The sequence below is a fragment of the Mya arenaria genome, chromosome 4, assembly GCF_026914265.1.
Source record: "Mya arenaria isolate MELC-2E11 chromosome 4, ASM2691426v1".
In the NCBI taxonomy this organism is placed as follows: Eukaryota; Metazoa; Mollusca; class Bivalvia; order Myida; family Myidae; genus Mya; species Mya arenaria.
Genome location: NC_069125.1, coordinates 44,657,539 through 44,680,371, shown reverse-complemented (window position 1 = coordinate 44,680,371; position 22,833 = coordinate 44,657,539). Strand labels below are relative to the sequence as shown.

General features: G+C 38.0%; 1 protein-coding gene across 1 annotated transcript; it reads left to right on the top strand.

Moving 5' to 3' along the window:
- The first annotated feature begins 496 nt into the window (after window positions 1-496).
- Window positions 497-20,371, top strand: LOC128232862 (GPI ethanolamine phosphate transferase 1-like). The gene is made up of 27 exons (XM_052946638.1): window positions 497-697; window positions 2,495-2,771; window positions 3,250-3,371; window positions 4,364-4,462; window positions 5,289-5,392; window positions 5,702-5,826; window positions 6,153-6,283; window positions 8,274-8,393; window positions 8,588-8,628; window positions 8,847-8,906; window positions 9,331-9,479; window positions 9,793-9,814; window positions 10,219-10,355; window positions 10,620-10,795; window positions 11,049-11,121; window positions 11,466-11,559; window positions 11,932-12,024; window positions 12,492-12,583; window positions 13,409-13,456; window positions 13,663-13,732; window positions 13,972-14,080; window positions 14,865-14,967; window positions 15,393-15,639; window positions 16,916-17,067; window positions 17,444-17,519; window positions 17,740-17,856; window positions 18,407-20,371. The coding sequence occupies exons 2-27, from the start codon at window positions 2,545-2,547 to the stop codon at window positions 18,548-18,550; spliced, it is 2,931 nt and encodes a 976-aa protein (XP_052802598.1). The 5' UTR covers window positions 497-697; window positions 2,495-2,544; the 3' UTR covers window positions 18,551-20,371.
- Window positions 20,372-22,833: the final 2,462 nt, after the last annotated feature.

Below are 22,833 nucleotides of genomic sequence, written 5' to 3'. Positions count from 1 at the left end.
CGCATAAATTGACTTGTTCCAAGACAACAAATGAAAAAGCTGTCAAAACGTTCAATCTGTGAGAGTGTAACTTTAAATTCAATCAATTAAATGCAGTGTTTTTTACACAATTTTTTACAAACATTAATTTAATCATTCGCCATTAATGATTTAAATCCAATTCCAGATCGAATAAATCATTCAATAGATTCTAGAATTATATATGGCTATTGTAAAAGATTTTTGCACCATAAATGTACATCCCTGACAATGTCGACTATGTCGAAGAGTAAACAATGAAAGCGTTGAACAAAAGCAGAATTCAGTAATTTGCAAATAAAATATCGTTGATTTTAATCGCTTTAACAATATAAATACCCTTATTTATAGCGCATTTCAAACACGGACTATCGAGCTTAAGAAGCACACCGTTGATATACTGGATAGTGCGGATCAATACGTTTAGACTTGCTACCTGTGTACATAAGGTGGCTCACTTATAAACCAGCAGACCCTGACGCTTGAACGTATAGCCTTACTTAAGCACTTCAATACCTACCATATCAAATATCAGGGTATTCCTAACATGGAAACCATGTGATGAATTGTGTGTGTGCTAAATTTGGATACTATCGTGTTTAACTCGCCAGCCACGTGGAATATGATTGTATGATAGATTTTCACTTGATTAAATTAAGTGTGACAATCCTATTCAAAGGTAAGTTCCTTTCTTGTACTATTTTTTCTTATCAAAGCATAGTGCTTAAGTATTAAGGTATACACAACCTGTTCGGACATATTTTTTGAAACCAGGAAAATATCATAAGGCCATAGTCTTTTAATGTTTGATATATCATTGCCTATCATGGTAGCAATCGTTCATGGCAACTGATGTGATTTATTAACTTTTATGATTGACAAGGAGGTCAAGATAAAAGCATTTTTTGTGTGAAACGTCTACTATAAAAATCTTCTGTGCTCCCACAAAAATTGTCAACAACTGTTAACATTCAGGTCATTCATTATCTTCAAGGTAAGTCATATCAATGATAAAAAACGCTCGATATAAAGAATTTAAGATTAGTGGAGATTATACTGGATATGAGCTATATGTTCGTTTATTTGAAAGTATTTGGAATAATAACGTTACATACCATAATATTTCTTGTTTTAAAAAGATCATACTAAATACTAGTGTAATGCATACATAACACTATACGAGTTATTGCTATGTACTTTCGGTGAATCAACTTTAACATGGATGAAAGGAGACACTACTACATAAAATATCTATTGTAACGAAGTTCGCTTATTGATAGGGTTATTTAAACAGAACATCGCCTCAACCATTTTTTCTACAACTCAACATATCTCTAGGCCACACCAAAATAGTGTTTTGTTACATGGATTTTGCCAAAAATATTGGAGCGAACGAGCGAATAAAATAAATACAATATTATCATTCTTCATAAAATCCGAAGCGAACAGCGAACCGTTTTTTTTTTTACAATCAATAAAAAAAGAAAAATTGTTTTAAACAATTGCACCAAAATCCACCCATTTGTACTAAATCCTGAACCCAATCCCAATTGGACAATGCAAAAATGTTCCAATATGTTTTATTAACGCGACTGTTTTGAGTTAGCACAGAAATGGATAGGCTAAATTACTAAGACAATTATAACATATTTTAAATACGATGATCATTCATAAATACTTAATATGTTTAAGGAAAAGGTTTGAAACAACTTACTTACCTGAACCACTTTAACATCACTAACAGCTGTATTTAGACATTTATTTTAATTGGCTTTGGATAATAACAAAGACTGAGCATCAACAAAAATTGACTACCAAAATAAACAGTACGTGCTTCTACTACTACTACTGCAACTGTTGCTACTGCTACTGCTACTGCCATTGCTACTGCTACTGCTACTACTACTGCTACTATTACTTCTTCTACTACTACTACTACTACTACTACTACTACTACTACTACTACTACTACTACTACTACTACTACTACTACTACTACTACTACTACTTCTACTGCTACTGCTACTGCTACTACTACTACTACTACTACTACTACTACTACTACTACTACTACTACTACTACTACAACTACTACTACTTTTAATTCTACTTCTATTACACCACCACCACCATCACCTCCACCACCACCACTACCACCACCACCACCAACAACAACAACACTAACAACAACACTACCACCACCAACACTATCACCACACCACCATTACCACCACCACCACTAACACTACCACCACCACCAATGACACCACCACCACTACCACCACCGTCCCCCGGCACCACTACCACCACCACTACCACCACCACAACCACTACCACCACCACCACTACCACCACCACAACCACCACCACTACCACCACCACCACCACTACTACTACCACCACCACCTCTACGCTTTGAACATCGACCTCAAACGATTAATATCAACTCATATCAACCCTTTATTGATCGTTACAGAAAAAAAAACATCCCGCCCCAACCCTTATCTCCAGCCAGGGTAGAAAAGGATGTCTGCCTGGCAGCTGATCACCGCGGGCTTTCTGCTCCATGTCGCTTGGATGATCGCCGTGTTTGACATTTACTTCATGACCACAATTCTGCCACTCTCCGCCAAGCACAGCTCACCGATCCCGCCGCCCGCCAAGCGCGTCGTCTACATTGTGGCAGACGGCCTCCGGGCGGATAAGATGCTTATGCTGCAGCCAGATGGCTCGACGCCAGCACCATTTATTAGGTATCTATTCAGTTCCCTATGTTTCATTTTCTACCATTTAAATGCTCACCTAGTTGTTTGGTGACCTCTTGTGTTTTAACAAGAATATCCTCTTCAAAAGATCTAAACAAACTGTAGGGAGTATTCATTGAGCGTACCACCGGCTACCATATCATTGAACGTACCACCGGCTACCATATCATTGAACGTACCACCGGCTACCATATCAACTGTTTTTGTTCAATTGGTCAAACCAAAATGGGAAGGCATATGCCACTAGCACACATTCTTTTATATGTGTTATAATGATTTCTTTGGCCCCTAAAATATTAACCTAATAAGTGCAAATTTCGGTTTGACTGTCCCCTGACTTCAATATCAACACTTTAATAGACCAGTGCTCTATGTAACGTTTTGTAGAAAATACTATGAAGATACGAGTCTACAATTTACCAATTTCTGTATTCGTCCCTCCCATAAGTTATTCCTCTCTCCGCAGATCTGTGTGTGAGGAGAAAGGCTCATGGGGCGTCTCCTGGACCGGTATGCCTTCTGCCACCCGCCCTGGACACGTTGCCATGACCGCAGGATTCTTCGAGGACCCAACCTCCGTCGCAAAAGGTACGCATTTAATTGAATTTATTCAATACTACCACCCTAAGAGAACAATAGAACATATTTAGACAGTGCTGGTCCTCTAGGAAAACCCCAACTTGAGGAGAATGTCGTGAGGTCACAGGTTCGAGATCTATAGCAACAATGTATGGCAGTTTGGAACATCTTGGATGGTTTCAACGTTAATCGAACTTTGATGTCACAGATCAGTTCAAGTTGATGGTTTCAACGTTAATCGATCTTTGATGTGATAGATTATTTGAAGTTGATGGAAAAACAAATACAATATTTGCTCTCCCATTTTCCAGTAGTGTGTGCTTCCACACTGTCGGCGCAATGGCTTTTGGTAATAACAACTTCGTTTTCATTCATGTATTATGCACATTAGTTGTTTTTTTTTCCTCTGAGGAATATGACCATTATTGACCAGTTTAAGTCATTTACCAAACTTTGTTTATATATGGTTCGGACTGTCCATGAATTGTTGCTATATGCCACCTGTGCATGATCTTGACTCTGATCACAACGTTTTACGGTCCTATAAACATTTCCGACCTTTGAAAATCGCACTGACAGGATTAATTATTTGCTCGATTTCTTATTGATTTGCGAAAGAAGTGTCAAGTGTTGTATACCATTGCAAAGGTTATAGATGGAGCTTATCAAAAATGTACAGTATGTTTAGATACTGACGGTTGTGTAAAAGAAAACAGAGAAAACCTGATTTTGGGCAAGTCCTTAGTGCGTGTGCTTTCTTTAACGATAGTATTAGTGACCATGTCTTTGTCCGAAATTGTATTTTTTGGTCAGTATTTGGTGATATAATTACTTTCATATATAATTTCAGACCACACACAGTCAAATTCCTGTGGTTTTCCTTTGATCTAATAATGCTTTATTTGTATATGGGAACAAGGTTGAAACAGTTACCCAAACTCTTTTTTCAATGGTCAAAATAGACGTTATTATAAAGTATGAATGATAATTTATTGTTGCAGACATCAGCGGCGGTGCTATCGATTTTGACACGGTGTTCGCGGAGACACGATACACGTGGACCTGGGACACACCCAAGTTCCTTAATAAGGTCGCAGACTGTGAGTAACTTATCAATGGCAAACTTTCACCATATTTGTATTGTTTGACCATTTAAGCTTTTGACGAATTTGAAGTATATTCATATTAATGGCCAAATGGTCAACATCATTTGGTATCTGGAGCAGAGTCCAAGGTCAAAAGCCTTAGTATGAGCGATCTGAAACGAAACATGGTTCCTCACTTTAAAATGATTATGATACATTATTTTCAAAACGTTAAGAATCGGCAAGAACACTTAAAACACTGCTGCAGAACGTATATATTTCATATTGGCAATTTTGATGAAATTGAGTCAAGCTACTGACTTCAATGAACAGACACCAAACAGCATCTAGCAGATGCTCACTTTAACACATTTTGGAAATCAAAGCCAAAATTAATTCAAGTGTAACTAACGCTTTTCGGCAAATAAAGAGTTTTCAGTTACCTTTTTAAATAAATATGAACATAAGATATCTAATTTGAAAGTTTAACGACAAATTAGCATTGCTACAAACATTTTCTTAACAGTTAACACGAAATTTATATTTCCAATGTCTGGCCATTTTAAACGTGAACGAGTCTCTTGCAAAAGTGTAAGTTCAGAAAATGATCGGATCTAAATTTCACTTAGTGCGAGAAAGAAAGTACATTTTGATCATGAAATTACCGAAACTGGCATTATTTGAGCAAGAGTTACTATTATTGCACATCATGCTCGTGCGTAAGTGTTGTTGCATAACCCGTGTATACTACATTTTGTATGTGTATTAATTTCTAAGGATCGTTAGCAAATACATTGTCATTACATAGTCATTATAAAAGCGTTCATTTTATGTTTTGTAGATCACCCGGAGAGGATATTCTCTGAGCAGTTCCCCAGCGAGCAGAAGTACTTGGCTGGTATCGACCCAAAAGACATGGATAGCTGGGTGTTCGATGAAGTCAAGGTAAGAATCATCAGCAAAATAATCTTTCAAACCCGGCACGAGTTGCCTTTCTATGTCAATATGCTTCAAAATAACGACTCTCACTCTGGTAATCATCGGATAAGATGATGATCTAGGTAGAAGTTTGAGCCTCACTTGGGCGTAATTGGGAATAATGTTTCTCGAACCAATTAAGGTATGATATCTTGTCGACCCCCACTTAATCGAGGCTGACCCTTATTAAAACAGACATATTTGCATATCAAACGTTGCAAAAGTTTGGGCCACAAATGTCAATACATGTTATAAATTTCTAACCTCGGTCTGCAGAAATTCATGGATCAGGCGAAGACGGACGAGGATCTCCGCAAAAAGTTGGACCAGGACAAGCTTCTCTTCTTCCTCCACCTGGGCGGCATCGACCACGCCGGTTACATCGTGCGCCCCCAATCACCGTAAGATTGTGGCTTATTCCAACATTTACTATGCATGGGGTATACAGTATTACTACATCTTCCTCCAGCATTTACTGTAAAATTTATGTTCTTGTTCATGGAATATGAAAATGAAGCAAAGTTTTTATGAACTAAAGAACATTTTTTGTGTAGTAAATACGTTTCGCAATGATAAGTAGTTTGAAACTGCTCATACCACATCGCAACACCGCCGATACAATTATCTGTTTTATGTATTATTTGTTATTTCGGTTTCAATGATTAAACGCTTAACATTGAAATAATCAAGGAACAGAGTCCTTCAGGCGCGTCTGCGTGTATTTTAGTGAGTACCTGCAGCACGTGGCGTTCCTGGACCGCGGGATCCGGCATACAGTCGAGATGTTTGAGGAGTTGTTCAACCATGACGGCAAAACCGCCTACCTCTACACCTCAGACCACGGCATGAACGACTGGGGTATGCATTGGTTCTTAGTTGGATTGGGAAGGCAGCTGTCAGCTAATATGAATCTTACTTGAGTCCGGTTCCTTGATTAAAACTGTGGCCATGATTACGAACAGTCTCAGGTCCAAGTCTAGACTCAGACTCAGAAAAGCATTTTTATGAAGGAACACAAATTCACAGTTATTCCATTTCTTTTACAAAAAAGTATGTTAATAATAGTGAAACATTCAAATATGAATATGTTTTAGGAATTTTTACCATCAATGATCTGATAGAAGGAAAATTACAATAAAATGAAGTTTTGCCACTCTGAGTCTTGAGTCTTCCCTCAGACTTGAGACTATTCGTAATCACTGCCCCAGGTGCCATGATTACGAATAGTCTCAAGTCTGAGTCTAGACTCAGACAGCCTGAATCTAGACAAGGACTCAGATGTAGTCGTGAATGAACGAACAATCATCTTTGTTCCATTTCTTTTACAAAAAGGATATGTTAAAGATGCACTCTTACTCCCAAATTAGATTTTCCACAATTAATATAAATGTTTAAAAATACCAAAAAGAGTAAATAAATGTCAATAAGTTCTTATATGAAGGAAACCGAGTTTAATTTGAAAGAAAAGTGCAGAAAACACAGTATTCTAACCTATGCGACGATAGTAAATCACTGTAAGTATTTTAGTATTCACCAATCATTTAATATTTTGCGTTTTCAGCTATGAACTATATGGTTACAATCTTGTTTTCAGAATTTAATATTTTTTAGTAATGCATTATTAACTAAGTAGTTAAAGGTTTATCACTCAAAATATAGGTTGTATTGATTTTGAATAAGAGTGTCACTTTAACAATAGTAAAACTTTCTACAGTCCAACCGCGTTGGCTCGAACTCCCAGGGACCGGCGAAAATAACTCGAGCCTCGAAAAATTCGAGCCAAGCAGGATAATTTACATTCAGTATATATGATTCGGTCCTTTACATCTAGTTCGAGCTAACAAGGAATTCGAGCCAAGCGAATTCGAGCCAACGCGGTTGGACTGTATTTGTAAAATATTTCAGCAAAGTTTACCGTCAATGCTTTGATGTGTAATAATTACAACTTTGAGCAGGTGCGAGTAAATGTTTAAATCAACCTATGTGATATTCATTCGTATCCCCCTAAAATATTCGTGTTAGCAATATTCATAATCGGACTACTTTCTTTTTACAACCTATGACGTAACGTCATAGTAGAAAGTTGTTTTCATTAGTTAGCGCATTTAACATGTGCATTCCTTCTTAATACTGGGGTTAAAATAAAGTTACTAAATTGAGCTCCACGTGTCTCCAAGTCGATGATTTATTCAAACGTTTAGGAAGGCCACATGCTACTTGGAATTATCGAGTGATGAATTGCGGTTCTTGGATAAAAGCAAAAAATGATCTTTTATTTTTATAGTTGTAATTATAAGTATTCGGTGTTTATGCAAATTAGGTGTATTTTCCCCGACACTTAATACATCAATGGAACGAAGAAAAATAATCTTCAATTCTTAAACGAATGCTAAAATGGAATGAAGATTTTCAACTTTATGTCTTGAGTCTGAATTCACCCTCGAGACTGTAATCATGGCCCTAGTACTATTGAGACGGGCATGACAATGTGTCCCTGGTAGAGCTCGAGCCCACGACCTCTTGAGGGAGAGGTTAACATATCTACCATGCCGTATACGGCTATAGGCATTTAAATGAACTCAACTCAGCTCAACTGGTTTCAACTCAACTTTCGCTTGACATAACAATAATTGATATTTATTGACAATCCTCATGTTTGATACGATTCAAGATCCTATGAAATCTTACGGTGTCTGTGTTAAATGATCAGCCTATTACCCTTAATTTTAGAAGGCGTGCACAGTTACGACTCCTCGGACGAAGTGCAGTGTCCGTTAGTGGACTTGGCAGCCGATATCTAGAAGGTAGCACAGGAACCAATACTAAATATGTAAATTTCTTCTTTCAGGAGCACACGGTGACGGCTCCCCGGACGAAGTGCAGTGTCCGCTGCTTGTCTGGGGCGCTGGCATCCAGAAGGCGGCACCGGAAACACGCTTAGACATGTTCAAAGACACCATCTCACAAGGTAGCGATTTCTAGATTCCTTTAAAACTGCGGCTTTAAGCAGATTAACAAGATATAATAGACACACAGATAATTGCCGGAAGTTCTTTTCTTCTTCTTTTAAGCATCTGATTAAAATATTTTACCGGCAATATTATTACGTTCTTGAACATTTCATTTTACACATTTTACACGGAGTGATGTTTTTTTGTGCAGATTGGGGCCTTGACAAGTGGTATCGCAGGGACATTGACCAGGTAACTGTTGTGTTAATTAACGCAGGGACATTGACCAGGTCACTGTTACAATCATTTATTCACTTCATATTACGAATACGTGTAAATTAATGCTAACATTTGTTTTATACCTTTTATGAGAAATATCTTGAAAGTCACAAATGAAACGGACGTTTTAATTTTTCATGATATTCTCAATTCTGAATAAACTATCAAATAACAGTATTTTTCCTCTGTAGAGAAAGATGGCAGGACTGCTAGCATCAATGATCGGCGTACCATTTCCCCAAAACGCCGTGGTTAGTATAACCTTCGAACTATACTAGATATCCAAATATGATACAAATGTCTTATGTAATAAGTAACGAAACCATCCAACTGCTGCCAAAAATCAGAAACTGTGGTAGTTATATTTCGTTTTATATAAGCACATACTACTATTTATCTTTTATAGAAATACAAACAAACCGAACTTAGATTGCAACAGTGAAAGCACACACAGCTTGATTTAGGATGCCATGATGGTTTTTCCTACATCTTTATGATAATTGTAAGACTCGACTTAAGAAACCAATTAAACACAACCCCAACACTTCTACATTTAGATGCCAGCTGCCGATGAGTACCCGGACATGGCGAACCGCTGGTCGCTAACCTCAGACATTATAAATTACAACCTACATTTACATGATTTAATAAGCTACTAAAATACTTTTTTACTAGATGCCAGTGCCCGACGAGTTCCTGGACATCCCGGACGAATCCCGCGCGCACGTGCTGTACGCCAACCTCAAACAACTGCTCGACAACTTCGTCGCAGTGGAGCGGGACATCTACCACGGCCTACTGGCCTTCAAGTTCCGGGCGTACGGGTGAGTGGTTCGTTGGCAGGTGTACTGTGTTCTCCGATATGGAGTTTTATCTTCTCTGTCAACCACGGGTTAATTCTTCTTAAATGCTTGAGATTTTATAAATGTCTTTAATCAAACTAATAAATATATACTGTACGTTATAAGTCCGCTGGCCTCACTTTTAAAATAAGACCATACTATGTATATTTGATGAAGGGTTTGTTTAATTATTAGTTACCGCTCTTAGTCATTTGATTAGCTGTAACTTCCTTAATTTTTAGACTGTTGATAGTCAGATTACATGTACTGTAATGATTATGTTTATATTTTGCAGGAAAGTGACAACAGAACTCATTGTAAGTCTAGCTATTATTATGTTTAATTTTCAATAAATTGTCACATATAAACATAGACAAAAATGATTTAATAAATGCAACAATTTCAATTCTTGAAAGTTTGCACATATACAATACTAACTTATGTATGTATATGATATTCCCTCTTTCAGCTTCTAAATTCTTTAGAAAAAGTTATCCGGTTAGTGCATTGGTAAGCGCACTCGCTTTTCATTTAGGCGACCCTGGGCGCTTGTGAGTTTGGTTTGTGGTAACTAAGCCGCACAAGTGAGTTTCCTTCGGGTACTCCGGATTTCCCCACAACACAAGACCACACTCTCACGTAACAGTGCGAACGAGAGTTTATAATATCTTGATGTTATAATTTTTCACAATCGTTGTAAAATGAACTATTTCTCTTTCAGCCGTCCATAAAGACCGACATAGAGGCATTTCTAGCATCCAAGCAATACCAGCAGGCAATCTCAGTAACCAGAGAGAAAATACAACTTGCTGTAGACGGACTGCGCCACTATCAACACTATAACACACAAACACTTAGGTAAGACAAGGCCATCCATGTTCTACTATAGAGCATTTACGAACATTTCTAGTGTATATCTGGAGTCTATGTGCAACATTATCTGTCAAGCATTTCTTTATATCAGCGCCGATATTCAGACCTTGGCAGTTACATTTTATGGTATGCTCGAATAGCTTAAGGAATCGGTTTTGGACAAGTCTTATTTCAAGGTGGTGGTCATAGCTGTTCAACTAAAACATAAACTAAATTATATAATTCAGTCATGTTTCGCAATGTTTCCAGGTTTGCGGTGGCGATGAGTATGATTGGCTGGTCCATAGTGCTGGTACTACACCTGCTGCAGGCCCAGATGCATTGGGAGGACAACGCGGCCCTTTCACCCCTCGCACAGAACACCAAAAACATCCTCCTCCAGTGCGCTGCCGCATTCGCTGTCTTTCAACTTATATTCTTGTATTGTAAGTTCCTCGACACACTTTTTCATTTTTTAGCAAACGATTCACCAGTCTATGGGTAATTTGGCATGTGAACAATGTTACATAAAGGTGTATTAATACATGCACTAATGTCCTCTTAATGCGAACAGTTAAGTGTGCAACCATGTTTTAATCAAGTGAAATATCATTTATCAAACGATTTACACAGCTGAATATCGAATGGTTCTGCAGTCGTTTTTTCCCCAAAACTCAGACCCGTGATTTACTGTTTCAGCTCAAACGACAAAGTGGACCCACGTGCTACAGTATATGATTCCTCTACCCATATGGACGGCTGTAATAATCAAGTACGTTAATTGTCCTGCCTTAGAACTGTAGCCCATATGGTAATAAGTATCGCACTAAAAGTTTAATCCCCGGAACCCTGTCAATAATTACAAGTATCGGACACATAAAGCATTGTTTTGTCAACATTATTTTTTAAGTCAAATACTGGACGTCTGGACGGGACGAAATTAAACTGAACAATGACCAGATCGGATTTATACCTAAGCGAATATGGGTGACTGCGCATAAAAGTAGTTCCCATAATTATAACATTTTAGGCTAAAATGTGGTAAATTCCACTTTCAGTCCCTTGTTTTTATGGTTAGTTCGGGTGGTTACATGTATACATATTCTGTCATTGCAGATGGTATGAAATCGGTGACATCAAGCCAATATTACGACAACAAAAAGAAATGGCAGGAATTTTCGCTGCGGCTTTAATTACGGTTGTCATGATGGTGGGTCAATTTTTAGTTCATGAAAATACATGTGTACAAAACATAAAGAGAAATGCGTTCGAACTTAGGGGATATGAAATATTATATTATTTCCACTCTGATTAGATATATAAAGCAATATGCTATATACAATATACAGTACTGTGTTGTACTGTAACAACATGATATTGGACATTTAAATTCAATTTGGTATCGTTGACTAATTTTGAATATTTGTATAACTCAGTCGTAACTCAAGTATACAAATCTATCAGTCCTCGTGCCTTATTACTGAAGCCCGAGGTTTCCATATTGCCTAACATCGAACCGTGTATTTCAAATCGACTAAGTAATGATCATATTTTTTTGAACACTCCGATGCGTTGTTTGCAGGCGTATGGGTTGTACTACAGAGGAATTATATCCATATGCATGTTTGGATTTGTGGCGTGGCTGTTCAAGGGCAAGGCCAATAAACTGGACCAGGTATGCTTCATAATGCTTTCTTAGATCTGTACAACACCCTTCAATGCTGCATGATGTGTTCTTTAAACATTTCAATAACTGCAACAAAGTGTTTTGGTTCTTTTTAAAATTAAGTGTTTAGCTTTTAAATCCGAGCTGTATCATCAATAAAAAAATTTGTTCTTCATTTAAAATTCCATCCAATCGAAGATTAATAACTTAAAAATTTCAAAAGTATGACCTTTCAAAATATTGGTTTAAGCAATACAAGGTTGTCAATTAGTTACAACACGGTAGTTACTAGTATAATGTTAACCATACAATAACAACAGGACTTACTTTTTAAAACTTTAACGATATGTATAGCGGTTTATTTCTAGTCATACCTGCTGTCTTCGTATTTGTATTTCAAGGTAGAAAAACGTGCAGTGTGTTTGACCGCCATAAGCGCTCGTGTTTTCTATACAAACTGACTGTTGTATTTGCAGGACTTGATGGTCAAGTGGACGGCGTGTATAACAGTCATGATCCTGTTGGTGGCCCGGCCCGTGGGCACCAGGGATCTCAACTACGAACTTGTGTAAGTCACGAGTAGAAGAACAATTGAGTTTGATGTTGCCTTATTCATCTTTTCGCAATTAAGATAATAACCTTCAGATGCACAATGTAGTGCGAGTTTTGCAAGTATAAGCAAGTTGGTGTGCATTTTAAATAAATAAGTCGAAATGCTTACGAATTCAGCCAAATTGCAAATACTTTAAGTGTGGACCGGTAATGCACCAGTCAATTGAAACCACGGCCACCCCAGGTCCGGGGAATAGCGGGGACTTTGACTTTCGGTCCAGCCAACCCCGGCTAAAATCCCCGCCCTGCGGGGACGAACAGAAGGTAAAATCCCCGCCAAATGCCCCCGCCCCCCAGGGACCCTAGGTAAGGCCCATTCCCCGCTATATTTAAAGCGAAGACAAAACCACCGCATTCATTCGGCACTGCGGGGCCACCTGAAAGGTAAAAACACGGCCCATTTTCCCGGCTATCCCCGGTATACCCCCGGACCTGGGGGGTCGTGGTTACAATTGACTGGTGCATAAGGTGTACATTCCAATATAACAAATTCGGAATTCAAGTACATGTGTATCTAAATTGATCCGTGTATAATTCAATGAACAAAGTAAGTACCACCGAGGTAAATGGAAATTGTTCAGAAAAAAATATTTTCTGTAACTATATCTTCTCTAAATCCGTTTTCGGACAAACTCTGTATGCGATATAAAGTCTATATTGCTTATATTAGTCTTCTTGAACTGTGTTTAAAAAACTTTTACATGGTAAAGTTTCTACTAATTTGTTGCCTGTTTTCACGTTTCATTATTATAGATGTATCAATGTGTATTATTTATTTTAGGCTCTTTGGTGCAGTCCTAGTCGTATCAACAGCTTCAATTTTATATTGGTAAGATAATGGAAATGAACACAACAGAAAAAACTCGTTTTTTAACTCAAGCACATATATAACTTTTTTGATAAGTATTTATAGATTATATCAACTTATTATTAATGTATAACAGTATCTGGAATGTTATTATTTCCAGTTTTCGTTGTTGTAATATGGTTATTTTGAAGGCACTGGAACCGAAAACGTTTCAAAAACATTTTCAGGAAAATTCCAGACTTTACAGTGAAGGCGAGGCGGTTAAAGTTTCTGTCATCGAAGTTCGTAATATTTCAGGTCAGTCTATCAAGCCCATAGTTAAAACTTTCAAATTTTTTAAACTGGCGTTTATAGTTACTAAATGAATGTTTATAATTATGAGGATATTCTTTGTCATAAGTATAGCCATTGTTTCGTCTGTACATACAGCAAAAGGGACCAACCAGACGCAACTATCTGTTTCAAAGAATAAAACTTATATCATTTTGTCCAGCCTAAGCTCAATGTTAAACTCGTGTTTGTGTGATATTTTGCAGATATGTGTGATGGTGCTGTCGACGTTTATCCTTTACTACACCGCCTATCTCTCCAACCTCAACATACGGACACCACTCCTCAACCAGGCCACAAGCTGGACTATATTCGGTAAATCAGCCAAGTTTTATTGAAGTATGTTTTGTTCGTCGTCGGAAATCTGCATCCCATCCTCCATAAATGGAGAGTCATAAAACGGGTCATACTGTCACTCATAGCGTCACAAGCTCGTGATGGCCGTGCGGACCGGAAGTGTATCCGACGATGTGTTGGTTTACATGTGCATGGCATTGCAACTTGTTTCATAATCTAAATGATTGGGCCAATTCCACTAACGTTTTGAATCTGAGAGTGAGATAGTTTGGCATTTTGTTGTTGTTGTTGTTAAAATGCTATTGTATGAGCAAAGATGCTCAAACATGATGTACATTGTATGTTACAAATAATCTGTTCTACAATCAGGAACAAATCTTTTTCTCAAGATTAGTTATAATATCTATACATATTTTGAAAAATGAAGCTTTCAATTTTCTGAGCCCGATTCTGAAACTCGGATGCAATAAGGAGTCAGGTTTTCCTTTTAAAACACTTCTGTTTTTCATTAGTTTTTAGTTCTTGGCCATAACATAAACTCATTTGCAACATGAGGGCTCACGAGTTTACGATATATATGATTTGTCGCTCATGTCCCTTGGTCCTGTCTGTTCTGTGTTTAAATATATCAATTTACTCGCATATCGAAAACTATAAAATAAATAGAATGATGTTATGAATTGCAATGATCTATTAAAGGATTTGCCAGTTTCTTTAGTATACTTTCTTTCTTTCTAATTCAAATTAAGTCAAATACTCGCATACTTATAGACATTTATAACTACGTTTACCTGTTTTCCAGTTGTTTCCCTCGTGGAGCCGGTTTTTGTCAACACGGATGTCCAAAGCCGGTTGATTGCAGTGGCCTTTGCCATGGTCTCACCATACATACTTCTCAGCATTGGATATCCTTTCAAAATACAGCGCTACTTGTAACTCTCTTTTGTAAAACTCTTGAGATACTGTCATATTATTTGTGTCGACTTCGGCGGCGCACATAACATTCAATGTTGATTGTTATTGGAAAACCGTTAAGAATGCAAATTTATCATTTTACACGATACTTGTAGACATATTCACAAGGACAATGCTCACACACATAGCAAGTTCCATAACACCGTCTGAATATAAATTATGTTGAAAAATGCTCCATGGTTGACTGAGAATAACAGACAAGCGTTGACCCGTCTACGGTACTCTTGTTAGTTTTTCTCATCCTTCAAAAGGCTAAAACGCATCAGGTCCTTTTATACATTTACTTTTATCGATTTAGTGTAAAGTTTTGTTTTAACTTATTGATTGCGTGGGTTATTTCCTTGACCACTGTCACGTGGGAGACGCTGTATTACTTCTTCGTGTTGTGGAGCGGGTACCTGTTAATCGAAGTAGAGCGGAACCTGACCAAATCCCAGCCCATCTTCCTTCCCCGGTCCTCCTCTGCCCCACCCGCCAACAGGGTGTCCAGCAAGGGTGGGGCTGCGGGTGCGAAACAAGGCCTCAATGGGCAGTCGTTTGTAAAGCACCACAAGCACACGCGCTCTAATGACATACTCATCATGGAGCCTACCGTCACTGAGGTACGAACTTGTTTTAACTTTAGCAGTACTGTCGATAGTTTCAGTATTGCGAGGGACTAATTATCGCTATTCGATCATATTGCGAGTTCAGAATATTTGAATAATTGAATTATTTTTCAAGGTGGTGCTAGAACAATATTTATGTGGTTGATAAACATAACAAAGTAAACATGTTGCGTAGATATGTATTTTTTTCCATGCGTTGATATGTGGCAATGCTATTTTGTTATTTTTCTACGCTTTGATATGTGATATTAAGTTATTTCCTATAAGCATACTCGTTAAACATACTTTAATACAAAATATTTGTATAAAAACACACCTCATTTTTTCAACCCCATATCAACCTTAGTATGAGTTCAAAGTTTAATCGTTCAAACAAACTACAAGATACAGACGAACCCCGTTTGCCGAACTCGCTTGGCTAGAATTCATTGTTGGCTCGAATTGGATGTTAGGAACCGATTTATTTACACTAAATGTAAGCATTTCCGCTTGGCTCGAATTTTCCGAGGCTCGATGTATTTTTGCCGGTCCGTGGGAGTTCGAGCCAACCGGGTTTGACTGTAACTGGAATTGTTTATCCTTTCGTTATTCGAGTTGTTGCGAAAACCTATGTGTGTCTATTCGTTACACCGTGAATTAGCAAACTATCTCTTGTCACGTGTACGGGTTTTTCCCATAAAACACTTAGCTCGTGACTGTGTATATGCCATAACCGTTCACCTTGGATGAATCTACTCATATCTCTACAGTGGAAATCACACACATACTATGTGTCCTGTACATCAATATCACACTTTAAAGCTGCACTCTCACAGATTTACCATTTTACCACTTTTTTTATTTTTTTGTCTTGGAAAAAGCAAATTTCTGCGTAAGTATCTCCAAACCAATGATTTAATATTGCTGACAAAAGATCAGATCGCAGATATTCATATTTCCGTTCGAAAATTAATGTTTTATGGCTTAAATCGTTACTAACGGTTTAAGAAATAGGCATAAAACATCAATTTTTGAACTTGTATATAAAAATCTGCGGTTTTTTTGTCAGAAGTCTTATGTAACTGCCTTCCATTGATTTTCGCAAAAATTGACTCGTTCCAAGACAAAAAATTAAAAAGTTGTCAAAACGTTCAATATGTGAGAGTGCAGCTTTAAACGTGTACGGTTCACATAATTGAATAACGAGACGCTGGAAACGTAACTGTACCAGTACACACCTGCACGTAGTGTTTTGCAGTCCCTCTAATCACACCCCACTACCTTACTTCAGTGGGCGAGCCTTAACTTCAGCCCAGACGAAGGGGGCACGGAGATGCAGTCGAAGCGCGTGATCACCACGGGAGACGTCCGCAGGCAGCTCTTCTTCTTTGTATTTGGTGTAGCCACGTTGTTCGGAACCGGCAACGTGTGCAGTATAGCTAGGTAGAAACAAGCCCGTAAAAATGTTTAGTGTTTATCTTTCTTCTGGATTTTCAGTTTATATAAATGATAATTGATTAAATTATTCATTTGCCAACCAAAATAATTTTAAAAATGAGTCTTGTAACTATTTATATCGTCGGTTTATCTTACTAGGAAGAACGATCTCCAATAATTCAGACAACGACAGTAAGCTTTCTAAATAGCCATTCAACTGCTTCAAAATAGCATTACTGCTGTTGATATAATGGACTTATTTTATACTGTTTGATTTAAATTTATCATGCAATATGGCTGTAAGCCGAACAAGAATTGGGTCATTTCCATATACTTTGTAAATTTATTGCGAATTACTAATACAAAACATTTTTTTTAACAGTTTTGACTGCCAAGATGTGTTCTGCTTCATATCTCTACAGAATCCTCCAAAGATGGGTCCCCTTATGGTATTCAAGGTAAGGCTTATAAAATAACTTGCGGCATTCCAGACGTCTACGCGAGTCAACGTAGTAATCATTGTTTTTCACAAATACAATTTTCCTGGAAATAAAGTAAACCTTGAAATTTTGTATATTGGAAAATGTATGTAAACATTGTGTGATTTAAGAGTCAGACCGCAAACTGTATGTCAAAAGAGTTCATGTTATTTATACCTTTTCGTGTGTTTTATTTCAGTTGATAATACCGGGAATAACAATGGGCTGTTTTCTGCGAGTGGTCAATATGGTCACTTTTACCTCCATTAAAAACTGCAGCGTTATCCTCATGCTCATCATAAATGCATTCGTATTTGTAAGTATATTCTGTCCGTCATGTATGCTATTGTATTTTCTAGTTCGTCTTTGTGTAGAAGAACAGCTGAAAATTTCTCACTGCGTTCGTGTTTTCTCCTATTTGGCTTCATTGTAAATAGTTTATCTTTTTAACATTCATTCCACTTATTTGAGACCAATGGTAAAACCCATATGAATTCTAGCAAGACTCAAATTATTTTGGGCTTGTAGAGTTTTAATTTCCGTGGTTTAACCGAAACAAACAAACGGTCGTGGACAATTGCTTGTGGATTCTGAGATTTAGTTATAAGCCTGTGTTCAAAGACAAATATACTTTCCATCGTACACTGTTTGTATAGATCCCATGAAGTGAATCAATTGTTTGATAACCCGCAGTGTTTCGTTAAACTAACATTTGCACTTATGTCTGTTACCTTACGCAATGGTACTGTATAATCTATAATGACAATAAGGACAAGCCTTGTTTCAAAGGACAAGCCTTGTTTCAGAAAATTGACCACTGTGCTTACATACTTCGGGTTCTTAGTTATTGAACTGCTCTATTCCAGGTGAACTTCCTGTGGTTGACGGACGTGGGAGGATGGACACTTGTGGGGGAGAGTGTGAGCCATTATGTGGTAACGCAGTGCCTTGGCGCCTTCTTCTGCCTTCAGTTCGGGATCTCATATATTTTCACCTCCGTTAAGGTCTGACAGGTGACCTGTATAATACCAACCGTACGTTCCTTCAATCGGAACTCACATTTAAGAATCAACAATCCGGACCAATCCGGAAATTTCCGCGAAGTTGTGATTGTCGCACATTGCCTTAAGAGGAATTGCTTGTGGCAGACTGTTCATGGACATGTTATGACAGTTAATGATTTTGTTTGTTATACACAGTGCTCAAACTATGTAATTTATTCAATTGTGTTATGTCTGTTTTTAGAGGTGGTACCGTTCAAACGATTTTTGTTTGCTAACGTGCTAGCCCTGTGTCCATGTTTTCTTAACAGTCTCAAGTCTAAGCTCATACTCAAGATTCCATACTCTAAATTTGTAAATTTCTTCCTAGCTAAGCATTGATGATGTTAACTGAACGGTGCATCGTCATTTACACATAAATTATGTAAAAACATTTAATATGGATTATTTTGTGTCCTTTAAAATATTGCTTTTCTGAGTCTGAGTCAGACTTGTGGCTGTTTGTAAACATGTGCCCTTCCAGGTACTCGATAACGTTTGGCTCTAATACACTGATTATATGTTATGGGGGCGTGTTAAATGAAAGGTGGATATTTAGGGCCTTCATTCATATTTGTTTGTGTACTTTTGTATGATTTGTGCATTCCCTTCCTAACCAAATAACATAGTTTTAATATCCTAACATTTATATCAAAGCACTTTAACTCATTTAGCACATTAACTCTTGAATAGTGGAACTACTTTTCGCACACTGGCTTTTGCCAAACTCAAAGCGCCCGGATAGTATTTATGTTGCCTTTAACGCTTTTATACACTGGGACCATCTTGTTAAAGAGCGTATCGTAAGAACGATTGTTTGAATTTTATTCTTAGTTGTAATGAGATATATTTGAACAAAAAATCGTTTGGCTGGAAAGGTTTCTTTTTATAATTAATATAGGTTGGAGTTTTGTAGATTTACAGAAAATGGAGCGAGCGCAGCGAGGCTGCAGGTCGATAAAGCTCGCAATATTTTCTGTAGAACGCCAAACTTATCTGGTGTTCGCACTTATTTAACTCATTAGCTCCGCCCTCTAGGTAGTCACGTGGTATTTTGGCGCGAAAGTTAAATAATAAGTGTATAATGCGATGGTAAATTGTCGCGGCTTTATTAATATTTCATAATAGCAAATAAACTCAAATTATGTGTTGAACAAAATTTGGATGTAACAGCGAACTATGGAAAATAGACGACTGTAAAGACAAAAAAAATTCTACGAAAATAAATTGGTATTCACCGCCATAACTGCTCTTCCTAATATGAAGCTAAAGTATGAAGGGTAATTCCTCGATTGTCATTGGCCCACAAATATGTGCGAACACCAAGTTTCTTTGATTATGCAAGTTTAAATTTTTATTAAATGATGGATACACGCTCGGTATTCAACCCATTTTCCGGATGATACCAGTTGTTGCCATACACTCGTTGTTAAGACAGTCCAAGTTTCTCGGTTAATGGTTCAACTATTTTTGTTATACATTTGTAAGCGGAGGAAAGGGGAAAATGTCGTTGTACTGTTTATTATAAATCCATGGGTATTCCATTTCAAACATACATCTTGCTCGATAAAGCCCTGTATGAATCTTTATTTCACACAGTAAACCTCCGTCCATTTGTATATGACTTCACTTTTGAGTAAAAACATTCCTAACCCTGTTTATTTTATTATGACTACATGACTGCATGATGAAATTGTATATATCCCAATATGCGAAACTGATGAGTCATTGATATTATCAAATCTATTTGTCTTAGTTTTGTATTTAAAATAATAAACTTTTTATAATGAATTTTCAACGCTGTTGTCATATCTTAGCGATTTTCCTTATCGACATTTCTATACTTTGTGCTGAGTTTCTATTTTGTAAGCTAATGTAACTAATTTTGAGAAAATTTAATAATTATCAAGGGAGGGAACTCTTTCTTAGCGCCGAATGTTTAATTGTCCGCCCTTCTTTATTTTGGCGCCTTTCTCACTTGTTCTCTAGTTTTAATCCGGTTCGGACGTGTGTTTTCTCCCTCCCTCCCGCCCGATTCTTTTATTATGCCCTCCTTCGAAGAAGAGGGGTATATTGCTTTGCACAGGCATGTCGGTATGTCGGTCGGTCGGTCGGTCGGTCGGTCCGTCGGTAGACCAAAGCTTGTCCGAGTGATAACTCAACAATTCCTGGACGTATGGTCATCAAACTTCACATGAAGGTTGGGCCTGAACAGTAGGTGACCCCTATTGATTTTGGGGGTCATCGGGTCAAAGGTCAAGGTCACAGTGACCTTTAATGGTAAAATAATTTTAAAGCTTGTCCGAGTGATAACTCAACAATGCCTGCAACCATGGCCCTCAAACTTGACATGGAGGTTGGGCCTGACCAGTAGGTGACCCCTATTGATTTTGGGGGTCATCGGGTCAAAGGTCAAGGTCACAGTGACCTTTAATGGTAAAATAATTTTAAAGCTTGTCCGAGTGATAACTCAACAATGCCTGCAACCATGGCCCTCAAACTTGACATGGAGGTTGGGCCTGACCAGTAGATGACCCCTATTGTTTTTGGGGGTCATCAGGCCAAAGGTCAAGGTCACAGTGACCTTGAATGGTAAAAGGTTGTCCAAGTGATAACGTGACAATGCCTGCACCCATGGCCCTCAAACTTGACATGGAGGTTGGGCCTGACCAGTATCTGACCCCTATTGTATTTTGGGCTCAATGGGTCAAAGGTCAAGGTCACAGCGGTACCTTGAATGGTAAAAGGTTGTTAGAGTGATAACTCAACAATGCCTGCACCCATGGCCCTCAAACTTGACTTGGAGGTTGGGCCTGACCAGTAGATGACCCCTATTGTTTTTGGGGGTCATTGGGCCAAAGGTCAAGGTCACAGTGACCTTGAATGGTAAAAGGTTGTCAGATTGATAACTCAACAATGCCTGCACCCATGGCCCTCAAACTTGACTTGGAGGTTGGGCCTGGCCAGAAGATGGTCCCTATTGATTTAAGGGGGCATTGGGGCAAAGGTCAAGGTCACAGTGACCTGGAATGGTAAAAGGTTATCCGAGTGATAACTTGACAATGGCTGCAACCATGGCCCTCAAACTTGATTTGGAGGTTGAGCCTGGCCAGAAGATTGTCCCTATTAATTTTAGGGGTCATTGGGCCAAAGGTCAAGGTCACAGTGACCTTGAATTATAAAAGGTTGTCCAAGTGATAACTCAACAATTTCTGCACCCATGGCCCTCAAACTTGACATGGAGGTTGGGCCTGACCAGTAGATGACCCCTTTATTGATTTTAGGGGTCAAAGGTCAAGGTCACAGTGACCTTGAAAGCAAACTCGACAATTCTTGGACCTATGGTCATCAAACTTGACATGAAGGTTGGGCCTGCCAAGTAGATGACCCCTTATGACTTTGGGGATCATCAGGCCAAGGTCAATGTCACAGTAACCTTTAATGCAAAAAAGTTAACAAATCTTCCCCCAATGATATCTCGACAATGCCTTAACCTATGATCATTAAACTTGACATGGATGTTAAGCCTGACCAGTAGATCACCCTTATTGATTTTAGGATTCATAGAGCCAAAGGTCAAGGTCACAGTGATCTTGAATGGTAAAAGGTTGTCCGAGTGATAACTCAACAATGCCTGAACCCATGGCCTTCAAACTTGACTTGGAGTTGCATCTGACTTGTAGATGACCCCTTATGATTTAAGGGGTCATCGGGTCAAAGGTCAAGGTCACAGTGACCTTGAACGAAAAAAAATTGTCTTTTGATAACTTGACAATGCCTGCATCCATGGCCCTCAAACTTGACATTTAGGTTTCTGGTGACCAGCTAATGACTCTGGATTTTGAGTTCATAGAGTCAAAGGTCATGACGGTCATAACACACTTTATCCTCACACTTTAATGGTCATAATCTTAAAACAGCAACAAATCTGCTGTCATTTCGGTCCATGCATATTTCATTCAATTGTCCATATAATCCTGACAACATGGCGCTAAGGGGGGGGGGGCATAATGTTTGACAAACATCTCTTGTTTCTTTTTGTCGGACAATTTCTCAATTTTATCTTCGCTTACATAGTTAACCCTTTTCTTCCCTCTTTTATTTAAGGATATTGAATATTATATTATGTTTTTCACTTTATTATGCTTTCTGATGTGGTGTATCCTTGCATGGAGGATTTTTGGCCGCTTTTGACAAAACTTTATATCTATGTTAATTTCATTTCCAATCTAGCAGCCCATTATTTCGGCCAA

Coding starts and splice junctions, on each gene's coding strand:
- LOC128232862 (XM_052946638.1), top strand. CDS start 2,545: ATGTCTGCCTGGCAGCTGATCACCGCGGGCTTTCTGCTCCATGTCGCT. Junction 10,356..10,619: donor TATAACACACAAACACTTAG/GTAAGACAAGGC, acceptor CAATGTTTCCAG/GTTTGCGGTGGCGATGAGTA. Junction 17,520..17,739: donor GTCCCCTTATGGTATTCAAG/GTAAGGCTTATA, acceptor GTTTTATTTCAG/TTGATAATACCGGGAATAAC.